This window comes from Calliopsis andreniformis, chromosome 6, assembly GCF_051401765.1.
Source record: "Calliopsis andreniformis isolate RMS-2024a chromosome 6, iyCalAndr_principal, whole genome shotgun sequence".
NCBI classification, from domain to species: Eukaryota; Metazoa; Arthropoda; class Insecta; order Hymenoptera; family Andrenidae; genus Calliopsis; species Calliopsis andreniformis.
The window spans coordinates 651,022-669,333 of NC_135067.1; the positions used below are offsets into that span (position 1 = coordinate 651,022).

General features: G+C 33.3%; 1 protein-coding gene across 1 annotated transcript; it reads left to right on the top strand.

Moving 5' to 3' along the window:
* The first annotated feature begins 13,967 nt into the window (after positions 1-13,967).
* On the top strand, positions 13,968-17,467 carry LOC143180465 (ATP-binding cassette sub-family G member 8). The gene is made up of 6 exons (XM_076380207.1): positions 13,968-14,080; positions 14,467-14,975; positions 15,060-15,342; positions 15,465-15,970; positions 16,056-16,522; positions 16,591-17,467. The coding sequence occupies exons 1-6, from the start codon at positions 13,968-13,970 to the stop codon at positions 17,185-17,187; spliced, it is 2,475 nt and encodes an 824-aa protein (XP_076236322.1). The 3' UTR covers positions 17,188-17,467.
* The last annotated feature ends 845 nt before the right edge of the window (positions 17,468-18,312 follow it).

The following is an 18,312-nucleotide window of genomic DNA, read 5'->3' on the forward strand; positions in this document are numbered from 1 at the left end:
ATCATTCATCGACACCTTGCTTTTACTTGGCCGGCCTGACCAAGCAAAGTATTTAACTTCCAGGCGGCGGACATCGAAGCAAATCTTTAGATGTTACATCTATATAAACTTCATACTAAAATGTTCGCAATATGAATAGATTGTATAGCAAACATAGCGATTGATGTAACAACGATATTATGAAGACATGATTTTAACATATTAATCTTTCTATATGTATATAAATACCTTAAAAACGATTAAAACTACGTTTAAATTTTCATTTAAATTATACTATCGTTTTAGAATTTTTCGTGCATCTAGCTTAAATTTTGTACTCTTTTGAAGTTTTTTTATTGGGATTATTATTTTACAAATTTGAAATACCTTTCCAAACAACTCAATATTAGTATAATAGTATCAAACAACATGAAAAGGCGAAATAATTTTAAAGTCCAATTCTGTCCTTGTCAAGAAACCTTTATTGTGCTCTATATCTACACAACGTTTCATTAAATTCAGGAATTTCAAGTTCGATTATTTTACTTGTAACAGTTAACGCACATTTTAATACTTTATTAATTTTAACAATGTATCATTTTACAATTAAGTAAAGTATATTTACTGCTGTCTGATATTCGTTATTTTAAAGTAACGATACATCAACGTATTAAAAATGGGATTCAACAAAATTTTTCAAAGTGATTTCAAACGGTAGAACTAAATAGCTGTGATCGCTGTTGAGCGCGATGATTATTAGTGGTGCATACAACGCAAAATCATGGCTAGCCTCGAAGTGATGATCGTGTATACCGTTACCCTATGACAAGTAAAAATATCAGCTGATGTTAGACGCGTATCCAACGGTTCCACGAAAACGAACAATTCATCACGGAATAATGAACGTCGGAGATTTAATGACGGAGGGCGACATACGTTGCGGTTACAGGCTACTAGAAAAAGAAAGTTACGTGGATGGGTTCCTTATTTTCTAGTTGATGAAATGGCAAGCTTAATTATTTCAAGTTTTTAACTGTGTTAACTTTTGATCGAAAATATCCCCGTTATTTTTGTAAAATAATATAGTAGTGCATACTGAAAGTAGTAGTAGAGTAGTTAGACAGAAATTCTAATTATCCAACCCCATTACTCTTTATCTCGAAGATCAACTAAACTAAAATCTATTAAAACCTACAGTACAGTATCAATTATCCGAACTAATTGAAAGCGAAGTCCGTTCGAATAAGCGACTTTTCGGATAATCTGCACGAAAGAAACAAATTTGTGAACATGTTATAAATCAACTATAAATTAAATAATTTTCAAATATCAATGTTTATTACGTAAAAGGATACATATCCAACCAAAGAAATGCAACATAAAAAAAACGTTTCTAGATTTCGAATTACAAATTTCCTCTAAAATAAAAATTTGTATAGGGGGAAAAAGAATTAACACTAGAAAGACGGGAGCTTAGTATATACCTATATTGCCTGAAAGCAGTCAAAATGACTGCATTGTGAAAAAATAACTAATGCGCAAAGAAATTTGTTTAACAGTAATTTTTAATATATTTTATATCACTTACAGTCATATAACAAGTTATTAATAAGTATTAACAATAAAAAAAATGTATTTCACACTCAGAGATCCTCCTTCCCATCTGAATGACGTTACAGCGCGTTCAAAGGAAACAAAGCGCGTGGCCAGGCCTGGCATAAAGATTCGAATAACAAGTACGAATAACAATAACAATAACAATAACAATAACTTTAGTTATTGAACAACTGCAACTTATCAAGAATATGTCGAAATCGACAATTTATCATGAACTTATATGTTATCGAACTGGTCTTTTCCAAGCAGTCAAAATGACTGCTTTTCGGCAATATAGGTATAACACATATATATTCCGAAAGTGAAGGACGGGGGGGGGGCAACAACAATGATTAATTAACCCATTTATATGTTGTAGAAAAAGTCACAAAATTATAAGAAGCTGTGTCATTATTTAAATCATTATTTTCTTAATTGAAATTCAAAAGCAGTCAAAATGACTTGCTTAGGCAATCTAGTGTTAATGGTCATGGCTGTCAGGGGTGAATATACACCACTGGATCAGTGGAAATTTGCAAAAAAATCCTTACTTTTTTTCATTACGTAATTGCATTCAGATCGGTTAGTAAAGAAAATGTTTGTAAGGAACCATATATCGTAAACGATGGTTAGTAAGGAAAAGTAATTAAAGAATTGATACCTGTTTAACTGCGTAAAGTTACACATAGGAGCATGAGCCTACCACTACTCTGGTACACGGCAACATCTACCCGAACGTGAGGCTCAGCATAGTGGTGTCGTACCCTAATACAGGAGGCCTAGCAAGGTGCGTTGACCTAATGGGCCCAATTCGAGTAACTTTTCTTTCTTCCCTATACTTTCAATATAATATGGTAAAATTAATAATCGTGAACTATAAGATTATATATAATGATAATATATTTACTTACCAAATTGATGTTTAAACCTTCTATCTCTTTGTTGCTTCATTTTATTTCTTGGTACACATTCCATTCAGTACTATTTCATTTAGTCTTAATTGTCACAAATTTACTAATAATGAAAATAACATTGATAGTCAAACATTAACAATCAAGCACTAATAAACAAATAGCACTGCACCACTTTTAATAACACTTTAAATAATAATAATTGTTATATTATGCTACATATATACTCTATATATACGTGTAATACTAATAAAATAGATTTAAACTAATTTAATAGACAATAAACTAAAAACTTTAAATAAGACGGCGAGGAAAACAACGGTCGCTTAGACATGTTTTTGGTATCGTTGTTCAAATATCTCTGACCTTTCGGAGCACTTCTTACAATTTTCCGAAAATTTCAAACTCAGAGTTGATAGTAACCATTTACCAATAGAGAAAGTAACCCTGACATTAACTGGACATCTGCCTCACAAGACTCAGGTCAGGACAGAATCATTTTAACACCGACATCGAAAGCGCGTCTAAGTGATCGCTGATTTCCTTCATGTCTTATTTGAAGTTTGTATTCTTTAGTCTACTGCAGTGGAGCAGTGGTACTTCTTATTAGTGTTTCAGTGCTTGATCGTTAATGTTTGACTATCAGTGTTATTTAGAGTATTTTCATTATTAGTAAATTTGTAACAATTCAGATTACGTTAGTACTGAATAGAACGTGTTCTGAAAAATAAGATGAAACAATAAAGAGATAGAAGGTTTAAACATCAATTTGGTAAGTAAATATGTTATTATATATAATCCTATAATTCATGATTGTTAATTTTGCCATATTATATTAAAAGTATAGGGAAGAAAGAAAAGTTACTCGAATTGGGCCTATTAGGTCAATGCACTTTGCTAGGCCTCCTGTATTAAGATACGACACCACTATGCTAGGCCTCACGTTCAGGGTAGACATGTACCAGAATAGCGGTAGGCTCATGCTTCTATGTGTGACTTTACGCAGTCAAACCGATATCAAATCTTTAACTATTTTTCTTGACTAAACAGTTCGTTTACGATATATGGTTCCTTTCAAACATTTTTTTTATTAAGCGATCTGAATGCAATTACGTAATGAAAAAAATTAAGGCTTTTTTTACAAATTTCCATTGATCCAGAGGTGTAGATTCATCCCTGAAAGCCACAATCATTAATTTTTTTACACCCTATACAGCATCTATTTCTTTTTTGTTTTTTCTACTACAATATAGTAGATATACACTACTGTGCACATGTAATTAGGCACTTTCACATTATTGCAAATGTACAAAGTACACTTCAAGTATAATTTTGATTACAGACTACAGATCTTATCTCAGATAACTATTGTATATATAAGGTTTACAAATACGGATAAAAGTAGTACATATTTGATATCGGTCAACATAAATAAAGAAGTGTATTTTATGCATTTCCAATTATATGAGTGTCCAAATACGTATGCACAGCAGTGTACATATATGCGTTAGTACTATATCCTCTTATGTCTTTATTTCTCTATCGTCATTTTTATCCAGCACAGATGGGTATCATTCGCATTCGTAGTTTTATATCTGAAATTATTAGATAGTATTAATATAAAATTTTCGCAATGCCCAATTTGAAATGGCTAGTTAAACTTATTTTTCTTGGTTAACAGTTTAAAGAAATATAAACCCCAAAACAGTTAAACTACAAGTTTCTTAACAGAAATGATAAAGAATTCTTAGTTTCGTACAAACACTGTGGTCCTTGAGTCAACGTCTAACGGGAAACTAAAACGCGAAGAAAAATGTCATCCAACGTGGAGATATTTGTATGGATCAGTAAAAGAACAGTTATACCGCAAATACTTCTTTGGTATACAATTGTCATTTCAATGTTTTTTATCTGTCTAATTCTTTACGCTTCACCTAAACTAGATTATACTATTACTAATACAAAACATGAAAAATATCAAAGAATAATCTATTACAAATCTTTTGCTTTTCTGATTCTGTGGGAAAGCGTATCTATATACATATACGCATGTATAACGCCTTAGTAATGTTGAACACTTAAATATTTATACAGTTTATATATGGATAGTCAGAATTTGTTTTAAAAGAAACTTTCAGTTTTACCCTCTATTAGTTTAAAATTATGGGTACCTACTTTAAACTGATTTTTTTTATTATTGTTATTTTAAAAGGTGTCTACAAAGCACATTGAAAAAATATAAATTTTAAATAATACCTACTCTTGAATTTGGTTTCCAATCTTTTATAGTATCTGGAAATTGTAATTTGTTCCACCTTATTTCAGTACTGATAGAATCAAAATTTGAATTAGTGTCACCGCGCCGCCGCACCGTTGTAAAAATTTAATAAAGAAAGATAACAGCAGTTGAATTACCACTTTTAATTAAATAGAAAATTCAAAAAGTTATTACAATAGTGATGGCCATTGATATTAATAATTAAATTACGGATGTTTATGCATTTAAAAGGAATTTAAATGTGCAAGAAAGTATAGAGTAAACATAATTACTAAAAATATACAGGCTATGAAAACTTTGCTTTATAACATTATTTTTGGAGGGTGAAAAGATCTCTATTATGTAGATTCTATTTTTTCAGTTGTGCTTAGAAAAGAATGAGTTTGTAGAAATATTCGCTACAGATAGGTATGAGAATAATGTTTTTGTTTCAAGCTTATGTAAAATTGCCTTATTTATATTAGATGGGAAGAAACAGTGAACAGAGGCGGGCCGCGACGAGAAAATCTATTAATTTCTGAATATTTTACGATAAGTTTGTGGACGGGATTGAAGCTTATGTCATTATTCATGATTTGGATCTTCGACGATGGGCTTTAGAAGTTAATGAAGAGATAGGTTTGGAAGATTTTAAAGCATTCCGACATTGAATCTGAAATTTTAAGAACACTTATAGAATAGTTTCAAGAAAAATAAACAAATTTATTACTCGATCATGCGGCACCGATTCCGTGCAGCCAAACGAAATTGTTTTGACTTTTGTTGATAATGTAGAACCTCATATTAGAGACATCAGAAAGGATAGTACATTCAATGCTAATGAAAGTGGTTTTAATCTAGAGTTACATTCCGGCCGTACTTTAGCTGTATTAAGAACAAAAACTGTTGCAGTAGCTGTACAATTTATATCTGCCAGTACTAACAGCTATACTATATTGCCTATAATATCAGATTCTGAGAAACTACTTTCTCCACTATTTATTACTTTGAAGTACATACAACAATCTTTGTTTCGGCCAAGGAATGTGGATACAATAGTATTCACATTTGGAAAGTTAACAAAATAACTATAATGAATGGTTAATAAGGGTATGTTTGCCAAATGCGGGATCACGAGGCGTTTTGTTATTGGACTCCTGTCCATCCACATTACAAAACAATATACCACCGAATCAACATGTGGAGATATTCACAATACGAAAAAAATTCTTGGAACTATCTCTTGACGTACATGGTTTCCGCATGTGAAAGAACTTTATACGAAAATTCACCGATGTAGTGGTTTTATTTAGTTATGACGTTAACTAGCTCATGCGAAATAATGTTATTAAACTACAAGCTTTAATTCACAATCAGCTTTCATCTCCAAAGTACATATCATGATCTATTTGCTTAAGCGTGGTATAAAAGTGAATATATTGATGAAAAACCAAATCAATTTGAAAATCTAGCAGATTTCGCTTTTTTACAAGATTTCATACATTTGCCACGTTGTTCTATATGCGGCAATCATGCTATTATACGATATGCGTGGTGTAACAAATTTCTATGTTTTAGGCACTTTTGTAATAAGTTTCATCATCATGAAGAATAAGTCATAATATTCATATTACATATGTAAGTGTTTTCAGATGTCCGACTATACTTGAATCGCCTACTGAATACTTCTACTGTCATATGTAATATTAACTTGATAACAATTTTCATCCGTTACTTTATTTCTACTTTGTATAAATGCCTATTGTGTAAGTAAGAGCGCAAGTGTATAAGCTATCTTATTTTATTGCTATATGTTGCATACTATGTATTTTCTGATTCAGCATACGTATCGTACAAAGGTATCAACACGTTACTTGATTGTATTTAGGAACACAGTGCACACTATAATAATTGTATTTGTATTTAAAAAATAGATTACGCTGCTAAATAATCACCTGAACCACCGACTAACATTTCCCGTGAAAAAATTAGTTCTAAAACAAATTATTGCCACTTTAATTTATAACTTTTTTCTAATTATTTAAACAATCGGAACATATTTTATTTTCAGAAAAAATTTCTAGAAAATTAAGCCACAATAAATCTCCCAAAAAAATTAATTCGCCCAAAAAAGCATCCCAAAAATATTAATAATTCTCCCAAAAGTACCTACAAAAAATATTTGTCCACAGAAATAAAATCCAAAAAATATTAAACTTCAAATAAAATGTAATAAAGAAACAGCCCAAGAAATGTTTATTACCATCTGATTCGTAAAAAGTACTGAAATTAAAAGTAGTTAAATTTATAAGGGTGCTTTAAATCTGGGTAATTACGAAACCGTCAGAAAACATTAATCTGTTTGACTGGAAGAAGGTACTGAAATCAAAAGTAGTTGCCATGTTTGTACAGTGTACTCTACAACACGTTAGTTAGAAAATCACGATAAAACATTAATACTTTAAATGGATTTACAAATAACGGATACATGTAAAATAAGAAAAATTAAATTTTAGGTATACTTAACGAGCTTAAGTTAACACTTCCTATGCTGTGCCGATGTCGAATCGGAAGGGTTAACATGTTAAGTGCGAACCTGATTTTGCTGTGCTTTCTGTTCAGGTAGCGTGCCGGCGCTTTATGTTTTAATCTTGATAAAAATAAAAAGCATGAGACTTGCTCAGAGTAGCTAAATAAGCATGGATCATGGATCTAATTTCGTATGCAGTCCTTTGACCTGTTCAAGGATTTCTATGTTCGAGAAAAGGAATACCCCTAAGCCGAAGATAGTACTAGGCCTCAATAATCGAAAGTATGAAATTCTACATTCCTTATTTGATATTAAATATGAAAATGATTCAAAATTGAAAATGATATGAAATACGATATAATTTGAATGATTTATGAAGAACACAGATTACATGGAAAAAAGTTAGCGAAAACGAATGTAAAGAATAACAAAGTAGTTAAATTTGAACGCTGTAATGCTGGCTCTTTTTTTACACGGTGGATTCGTACCATAAAAAAAGCAGTGTAAGAATTAATTTGCAACAAAGTTTAAAATTTATGTTAAACTATACACAAAACAATTTTGATTATAAAAATAGATTCGTTAATAACATTTTATTTAATAAACACATACAAGAAAATTTACTGTGTCGAGTAAAATGAAAAAAACAAGAGAGAGAATGTAAAAACAGATCTATATGTATATGTAAAATTAAATATTTTGAAGTATTTCAAATAAAATACGTTAATATTGTTTTAACTAAATGTTAAACATAGGACGTATATCGATGTGTCTATTGAGATGTTTCGCGTTTATATGTCGCGTTTATTTTAAGGATCACCGCATGGTTACATGTAAAGAGTGTTAAGAGTAAGTAAGAAAAGAATAATCAAGACGGTTACGTTAATTTCGCAACGCATTGTGAATTTGGATAAAATAAATTAAATAACATGGAAATTACAAATGAAAAGCATCGTAATCTACAACGAATGGTCGTACAGAAATGGAACAATATCCAAGCCGTAAAAAGCTCAGGCATCGATTCTGCTGAGCGTGAAATAAAGAGGAAAATGTACGAATCCGAGGGTCGGCTGAAAAATGACACAATACATAAGTACTTTCTAAAATAAAGTTGCACAATGAAATGAGACTAGTCTACAGAATATTTTTCAAATGGATTTTATAGTTTCTTGAGGAGCTACAGAATGTCTAGAAAATTAACAGTAGAGTTTACATCGCAACAAAATAGTGAGGACAAACTGTACCCTAACGGAAATGGTCAGATTTATGCTTTTACAGGCAAGCTTATGCAGAAACAATGAATATTGCAATGCAATAAATTGCAATGCTTTCTTTAATGTAACAAGAAACCATCTCTATCATCGATTATAATTTACTTCCAGTGCCTTTATGTGATCATTAGTGAATACATTTTGTAATATTTTTCAGTAACCATTCTTTTTATTGCATAATGAAAGTTTCAATCGCGATGACCTATTTTCCTTCAATAATTAATATACATAAATATCTAAACGTCAGGCGGATTACAGTACAAGTGTTTTTTATCGTGTAAGGAAATTTTAAAAATGCCGCCTAAACGGCCTGAGTGGCGCTCTCCGGAAGCAACCACCAAGGCGGAAATGCAACCCCGAGAAGACAAGCGGTAACCCCGGGGAAAAACCCAGGGAGGCAACGCACCTCGGCAACGTAGCCGAAGATGCGTACAGGGTAGGATCCCACGCATAGGACCTTCCTTCTAGCTCGAGCATCGACAGCAGTTATACGCGCACATTTATACTGTTCGCTGTTAGCCAGTAATTATTGTAACGAACGCCCACGAGTTAGACCACGATTGTAACAATTTCTAACAATCGTGTGAGTAATTATTAATCTATTTTCTGTACAATATCATAACAACTTCTAAAATTTATAATTCTTTAATGAAATTTTTATTTTTGCGTTCGTTAACAACAACAAAACGTAATCAGTAATTAGATTACATTTTGCGCAATTGTAACATGATGGTTTTATAGTTTAATTAAATCTGGAACTTCATTGAACATGGTAGACAACCCAACAGCATCAACGCTCTTATCATAACACACTGTAATAATACCAACGTAACTAGAAATAACCAGCTTTGCCTGGAAATGGCAGTGACTAATCAAAAGGTGACCCGCTGATAACCGGACTCTGCCTTGAGAGACTTTACTTCGAATTTCTAAGTCGGTACTGCAGTTTGACTATGGACACGAAACTTCAGACATGTAAGGTCTACTCGTACACTTCGTCGATGATAATACAGTTCCTGTCAATCTCGAAAAGTCACGTGACTACCATACCTTTGAAACACCTCTAGTCTTAAATCGATCCCTAATTAGTTATCATTTCGGACATGTTTTGGAAGGATTTTCAAACGAGATTTCATCATTACTAAACTAAGCGAAAACGAAAAAATATAAAAACAAAAGCAAAAGTATAAATTTCAAAAAATTACAAATTGTTAAAAATCATGAATGAATTTGATGAAAATGAAAGAAATATCAGCGACAAGGAAGAAGAGATATCGCGTCTGAGAAAACGGAATATATGGGACTTTGAAAATGACATGGAATTATATGAAAACATGGAGTTTAAACGTCGTTATAGATTCAATAAAAATACTGTCATTCATGTCCTGTTACCTAGAGTAACTGTAAAGTTTAGGAAAGAAAATAATAATGGATTACCTATAACACCACTTTTACAATTGTTGACAACTTTGAGATTTTATGCAACAAACAGTTTTCAAGTGCGTATAATGAATACAAAATCATACTTTATATGGCGCATATTGTGATACTTTAAAGTCTATGATTGTGTGCTACTCATTTAAGCAGCCGAAATATTTCTGGGCTTAGCAGAAGGTTAAAGGGGATAACACAATGTACACGCAAGAAATGGACCAGCATTTTATGCAATATAAAATAGCATATAACTAAAAAACAAGGCGTTTATATGTGTGCATATAAACAATGTATGTACATACATATTTTTAGATTGTTCATGGTGATATTGGTGGCATTAGTCAGTCAACGGTGTCCAGAATTATAGAAAATGTCTCCATGTGCAGTGCTAAACGATTACATGACTATGTACATTTTTCAACATCTAATGATGCATGAAGACATACAGTTTCGTTTTATCAAGTATATAATATTGTACATTGACGTTTACTACTTATTTTTTCTTCAAATTGTCCCAAGGTTCCCATGCTTCATTTTTCATTCGTAACGTACTTCCAACGGTTTTTTTATTCTTAATAATGCTGCTGTTTTGCAATATAAATTTAGCGTGGAATATCTTTTCAAATTCACTATAATTCATTTTGTATAATTGCTATTGCAAATGCTATGAACACGAAATGAAAGAAAAGACAAATAAGAATCCTTGGAAACCGTCTACCGTAGGTGAATGACGGAACGGGAAGGAGGGTGAAACGTGCGAGGGATTTAATCTTTTCCCGCTAAGCTAAAAATTTTGTGGTAACCTTGATAACGACGTATGAAATATTTTTATGGCTACAATTTAGAAGTAAATAATCCCTAGACATTGCATCCGCTACTGATAATGTTTCATGTTACGTCTGTGAAACATTGATTAAAACAAAGAAGCCGTACGCCTTAAGGCACCCTTACCGCGCTTACTTTGAATTAAAAAGTTGAAAGTGACCATAAAGTTTCCAGCACTTTCGAAGAATACAAGTGTTAAGAATAAATCGTATGTTTTATTATCTGCTCTGCTTGGAATCACACAGATTTCATATGGAGCAATTTTCACTTTATTTATTACTGATTACTTTCAGAGTGGTTGCATAGCTTCCAATCACGTCAATTCGCATACGTAAAGTCAAAATATGTTCTAAATTAATGGCTTTTGACATAAATAGATTACTACTTTTTTTATAGACAATTACGTGTTGCATAAAGAAATGTCACGAAAAATATGTGATTCCATTTAATAAAATTACCTTGACCTTCATAGTCTTTTATTTATCTATTTATATAAAAATTAATTATGTCAAACTACGTCTCTCGTGTAGCCATTCAACTTTTACGTCAAACATTTTTCACTAAAATCATTACTTACAGCGATATCGAAATAGTTCCAGTTACGTGCTCCACATTGTAGATATCAATTCATGTTTAATATGCATAATAGAGAATATGGATTCTTTCTGATATTTTCCAGGCTCGGTATTATTTGGTATTATTCACTAACAAATAGCAAAAATGTAAGTACATGTAGTATTAAAAATATAATGCTGATAACCGCCTGGGGAGCGCTTAAGTAGCATGCAGTGGAGAAACACGAATAGACCTTTCTCTGGATTTGGATCCGTCGTGTCGGACGCGCTGAGCGCCTAGTATTCGCATGTGCAGTTTGGTATTGCACGAGATCCTTGTGTGCAACCCATCTCATAAAAATTAACCCTTTTCGGTCGTTTCAAGTGTGTTTTGCAATGTATGTTACACATGTCTACACAGGCCTATAGGAGCGGCATTTTGATTGTAATATTATTTATTCTTATGTAGTATTGGGAAAATTTTATTTCAAATAACGAATAAAGACCTAGCATTTATTCGTGAATAACATATAGCGATTATATTCGTTGAAAAATAACTTGTTAGTCGTGAATAAATATCTAGCGTTATTCGAAATAGATTTATTCGATAACGGTTATATTTGTTATTCGACCTTATTAAATACTGATACATATATATAGTGAGTCTCAAAATTATTGGTATACGTATATGTATATGTTGGTGGTAACATATTTTTCAAGGGTCGACGAGGGCGGCTAGCCCGACTTCGTTTGATCAGAGAAAGTGTTCATGAGAATGAGATATTTGGTCAACAGACGATGGTTAATGACTCGGAGTCATTAAATCATCGTTATCGTGTAAATGATTGTTTGAAGGCTCAAGCTTCGAAAGCAAGGATAGCGATAAAGGATAGGAATAGGTTTTCGTTCCTGGAAGAGCTGGCCACGGAGTGAAGAAGGCAGGGATGCATTCTGGTAAGAGGACCGTGAGGAACAGCACGGCACTTACCCCAGAACCTCGATAGGATGGTCTTCTTAAATTTTTCTGACATATACTTACAAAAGAATGCATCAAATAAATAGTTTGTAAAAATATTTTTAATACTTTTTTAGTTGTAGCATATATTTTATACTCGAAATTAATAGAACAATATGTATTGTTAGCAAATAAAAATAACAATTGGTAAGGAAATATATGCTTTTCTAAGCTCACAACAAAATGGGTACACTTCGTATAAGAGTCAATGACAGTAAAATATTTAACAGTAAATTCGCTTTTTAATATTTCGGGGGATAACCTTTTTGCTCGATCACTTCTGCCAACTTTTTGGCATTGATTCGATCATCTTTTTTATATAATTTGTTTATAGAATCTCATTCTGATTTCAGTTTAGTTTCTAAAGCATTTTTATTAGCTATGTTATATTTTTCAATCTGTATATCAATTTTATTCCAAATCATCTGAACCGGATTGAGATCTGATGATTATAGGGGTGTATCGATAACTCCTGGCCAATTATACAAAAGCCATTCCTTTACAATATGTATACGTTTTGTATTTTGGATCACTGTCTTTGTACAGCATGAACTTGTCTAAAATATTCATTTTTCCGGCACTTCAGTTGTTCTCAAAATATCTAAATACATTGTTTTATTCATTTTTTGCTTAATAATATCTAAATTTCTCATGTCGCAATAACTAAAACACCATAATATTTCCGTCTCCATGCTTCACACTTAAAGATTTTTTAGATTTGATTCTTCGTTGAATTTTCTCCATATCTTTGACTGATTATCTGGCCCCCCCATGTTATATTTATTTTTGTCACAGAAAATGACATTATACCAGAACTCGAGAGGTTTTCATACATATTTTTTTGCAAAATCTAACCACTTTTTTCTATTGATTGCACTTACTAGTGGTTTCCGTTCAGCAGCGCGCCCATTATATGAATGTCTTTTCAGCACTCGTCGTACTGTTTCATTTGAAGCAGATTTTTCGGAAAAATTGTCCAATATCGCATTCATTCTGGGATCACTTCTTTTAAATTCTTTTTATTTATCTTGTAATAAAACGTTCTTTTGCTGCATTTAGGATTTTCTTTCTCTCACGTCCATTTTTATTTTCTACTGTTCCTTCAACTTAGTATTTCTTAATATTTCTCACGGTATTAAAATTGCTGCCGATTATTTTATCAATTTCTCTGTATGATGTGCCAACCTTCCACTGTGAAATTACAATTTTCCTTACATCTACAATTGTTTCTATACCTTTATCATCCACTATCATATGCATTATTTAATAAATTAAGTTTAGTACAAGTATTTAAAATATAATGTTTCTCTTCAAAAGTTAACGATACATTGAGCAGTGGTACATTATTGTTATAGTAAGCAGAAATATTTAGTGGTCATGATGTTTATTTATTGTTAATATTTATGTGCTTGGAATGCTATGATGATTTCAGCAACACTCTCAAGAAATCTATTACTTAATCATCACAGATGTCATGTTTCTCTCACTGAATTCCGTATTCATTCAAAATAGTTCAATTGCATATAACTGGTTTTGGTAACGTAGTACGTAGATACTAAACGTTAACTATGTAAACTGTTTAGATACCGCAAATGATGGGTTCGGAAGCGTGGGAGCTAGAGCGAAGGTATTCGGTACCTGGTGTCCTAGACACCAGAGGATTGGAGCCGCCAGCCAGTGAAGATTTGCACGCCTGGTCCATTTACAGGTGACTTACCTTCAGTTTTTCTTTTAATAATATACTAAACACAAAAACGAAATTATTACTTGATAGGCTATTACTTGACGGATTGAGCGTCATTAGAGTGGATTTAGTGTAGTCCATCTCATAATAATTCAGCCAAGAGCAAAATTCCTTACAGCGACAACAGCCAACTAAAGTTTTCAGTACTTATTCGAAAAATTTTAGTAAAAGATGAGGGCTTATTCGTTCTTCTTCTTGCTTGGTTGTGGTGGATGCTTCGGAGTTGATAATTTTGCTTATTATTAATGAAGAATCTAACCGAAAGATGAAGCATCCTTAAGGTCTTTGAACCAGAACGACATAATTTAATTAGGCTAGACGTTATTCTCCAATAACCAGGTTGTTTTCAGGCAAAACCTGAACTCTGACTTTACGGATTCAGCGCTAGGATCAGCAGAAAAGTCACCTCTTCCCTATGGAAATTTCCAACTTCGTGATTCCACTGTACAGAGCATTTTGAGGCACCCTAGGTATGGGCCAAAAAGTCCTCTGGCCAGCAATTCGTATACCTATTTGAAATTCGGCCTCCCTCGAGTTTTGCCACCCAGCTCGCGGAACCGTGATGGCTCCAGTGGTTATGACTCTAGCGAAGAGGGCCGTCGAGTGTCCCACGCTGGCATCTCTGGCCATGGCACCTCTGCGATGCGCTCTGCTAGAAGCGACCCCGACTTCAGGCACGTCCACGCCAGCGCCATGCCAAGAGAACACGCGCATTCACAATTAACAGTTTCCAGAGACAATTCGCGACTGAGAAGTGTTAGTGAAGCTAATCTCCTTCAGGGTGGAGTCAGAACCAACCGACGACACAGTATAGCGCCCATCGATCCTGGATACGGAATTCATAATCCTGAAAGAAGAGGTATCTTTTCGATACTAAATGAAATTAAATATTACTGCTAATATACCGAAACCAATTATCAAATACCTAAAAATCAATTCTTAGGACATGGTATTTTGGGTCCAGAAAGCTACACATTACCATTAAGGCCTGTTCCATGTCTTCAACATCCTCATTTGCAATTGCGTGGAGTAGAAGCTTCTGGATCTGATGGGTTGCCTCTTCTTCGTGGAATTACTCTTGAGGCTGCAGCTACAGAAGTCCTAGCCATTATGGCTACTACAGAGAAAGAGGGAAAACAAATCGTGGAGACAATTGCTGGCAGAAAAAGCATCAAGCGAGGAGATATCTTGCTCAATGGGAGATCAGTATCCTCTCATTCGCTACGGTATAATTTTGTATTATTCAAACATAATACTTTACTGTTTGGAATATAGAAAGTTTCATTACTAATTTTTATCATACTCATATCAGAAAAGAAACATCCTTAAATGAAGCAATTTTGTCCAGGTCTCGAGTTGCATATTTGTCAACAGAGAGTGGCCTGAGTCCCGGTTTAACTGCGCAACAAACCCTCAGTTTCTACATGTTGTTGCGAGGCGGTCCAAATACTTCCAAATTAGAAGCCGACGCAATTCTTCAAGAGCTTGGTTTAGAAGCAACGAAACACTGTCTGGTGAATACACTGACGACTTCTGAGGCTAAAAGATTGGCACTGGCTTGTTGTCTATTGCAAGACTCGCATATCCTGGCGTTAGATAGGCCAACACATGGTTTGGACATCTTTGATGCTTTCTTTTTGGTGGAATATTTGAGACAGTGGGCCAACAGAGGTCAAAGGCTCGTCGTCCTAACACTGCACCCACCTACATATGAAATCCTGACTATGGTTTCGAGAGTTACACTCACTTCCGGTGGGAGAATAATGTACTCTGGTTCCAGAAGGGACATGTTGCCATACTTTACTCTCGCTGAATTTCCTTGTCCACCGTTTAAAAATCCTTCGGACTATTATCGTACGTATACTCTCTTTATCCTCAAAGAAGTATTTGATTTTAAGCAATATCTATGTGACAATTCTAACAGTGTAATTTCTTACAGTTGATTTAGTAACACTAGATGATCTATCAGCAGAAGCAATGCTGGAATCTTCACAGAGGATAGATCATCTAGCCGAATTAGCGAGGACGAGATTACCAGTGTTGAACGATCCTGGGCCGCCAGGTGCTCTACCACCCACAATTGCTACCCCAAACATATTCACGCAGGTCTACGCGTTGCTTCTAAGAACGCTAATCTACAGCCAGCCCTGGACACTAACTAGACTTCTCCGGAAGATTATAATTTCTGCCTCGCTCAGTATTTTACTTGGTGCAATATTTTGGGATGTCGCTGGAGACTCTAATTTGTATTTAAGAGATAGAATTGGTTTTCATTACGCTAGTTTGGGTATTTTCTTTTGGCCTTTATGCATAATAGCGATATGTGAGGTAGCTGACTGCAGATCAAACGTAGAAAGGGATATTAAAGATGGTTTATATGGAAGATTTATCTACATTTTGACAGAGGTAAGTTTAATATGAATAAATAATTATTTAAATTCAGGAATCAATAATAATTTCCTTTTTATTTACAGCTTTTTTGCGGAGTGTTATCTTGGTGCATAGTGTACGTGATTTATCTAGCACCAGGTTACGCTATGTCAGGGCTACACCTTGTGCCAGATGAAAATCTGACTTCTTTATGGAATTACCTTAGTATTGGATTATTATATCTTATATTACAACACCTAATTTGTATCTTATTTGCTCATACATGTAAGTGGGTATACCTAGCTTCATTATTTTCTGGGATTGTGATTGGAGAGATGACTTTGGCTGGTGGAGTATCTCTACATTTAGAAAATTTACCAAATTGGTATCAGAAAATCAGTCCAATGCAATGGTCTCTATCTCTATTACTGCCTCTGCTTCACCAACCTGAAGTAATGAGTAAACTAACCAATTGTAAACCGAAACAAATTCAGAGACAAGATATTATTGTTCAAGCTACTTGTGAGCCACCAGACGGTACCCTGGCATTATATGAAATTGCTCTAGACAAGTTTAGTGTAAGAGGAGAATTATGGCTCGGAATTGGAATAGCTATTGTCAGTGTATTAATCATATTTGTATTCTTGTGTATTAGATACACCACTCCTAAGAGACTCAGAAGTGCACCTAATAAGCCATAAAGTGCAATAATCAATAAATGAATTTGTTGTACGTTTATACTTAACAATAATGGAGCTTATCAATTTTTTAATGTGTTCAGATTTTCCGGGATATTGCTACTTTTTCGTTCACAAAAACAAGAGCAAAATATCTATTCGGCATTGCAATTTTATAAGGACAATAATAGGTATTATTTAATAGAAATATGTTTGTTTGATTCATTATTAAACATACCCTTTTATATTGTGTCATGCTCTTTAGTCTTGACATTATTATTGTAACTTTTTAAAACAAGAAGCTTCAAAAACTTGCAAAATAGATTTGTTTTAAAACAAGAGGTTTCAAAAACTTGCAAAGTAGACTCGTATACAAAGTTCCGATACTTGACGATCCATTAGATAGATTTTTTAACTTTCTACGAATATATAATGTATTTTAAAGAAACAAACGTGGTAAATCATTCGTATTTGTAACGCTATAATCAAACAGACGAAAATATGTTTTTATAAAATAAAAACAAAATTAAAATATTACAAAAATTTATTCATTAACGTGTTTCGCAATGTTGCTAGCAACTCTGTCGATTCCAAAGTGAAAGTTTGATTATGAGCGCCCTCTAGCAAATTACAAATATTGGTAAAACAAGATATTCGCGTATCGCGTACTTGTGTCTGAGGTTCAATCGATAAGTATATCTTTTGCAAAATCTGAAGAATAAAAGGTATTAATGTTACGCTCAAAACATCAATTTGTAAAAAATACAATATTTATTACATAAGTTATTCACCGATTCAATGAATGTTGAATAGTTACCCCAATTCTTTGAAAATCGATAACTAGTCGCTTTTCATAGCGAATCCTGAGTCTTGACTAAAAATGATTTCCTAATTTATTAATTAATACAGGAGACACGTAGGCGATTAAAATCGATATAGAATCGGATAAATATATCCGTGTAATGTATATTTTAGGAGTATTCGTCATAAAAAATAGACAAGTCGCACTTGCTAATCAAGACAGTCCCGAGCAATTTTAATTGATAGTTATTCCACATTTATTGGATGTTATCACCAACCGATTGACGTTTTCCAGAATTGATCTCGCGAACATTTTTTCTTCCCTCTCCTTTGTTACGGTGGGTTGAC

Excerpts from the sequence above, each read along its gene's own strand:
- LOC143180465 (XM_076380207.1), top strand. The coding sequence starts at position 13,968 with ATGGGTTCGGAAGCGTGGGAGCTAGAGCGAAGGTATTCGGTACCTGGT. Across the intron at positions 14,081-14,466 it reads CACGCCTGGTCCATTTACAG|GCAAAACCTGAACTCTGACT; the intron begins GTGACTTACCTT and ends GGTTGTTTTCAG. Across the intron at positions 16,523-16,590 it reads TTATCTACATTTTGACAGAG|CTTTTTTGCGGAGTGTTATC; the intron begins GTAAGTTTAATA and ends TTTTATTTACAG.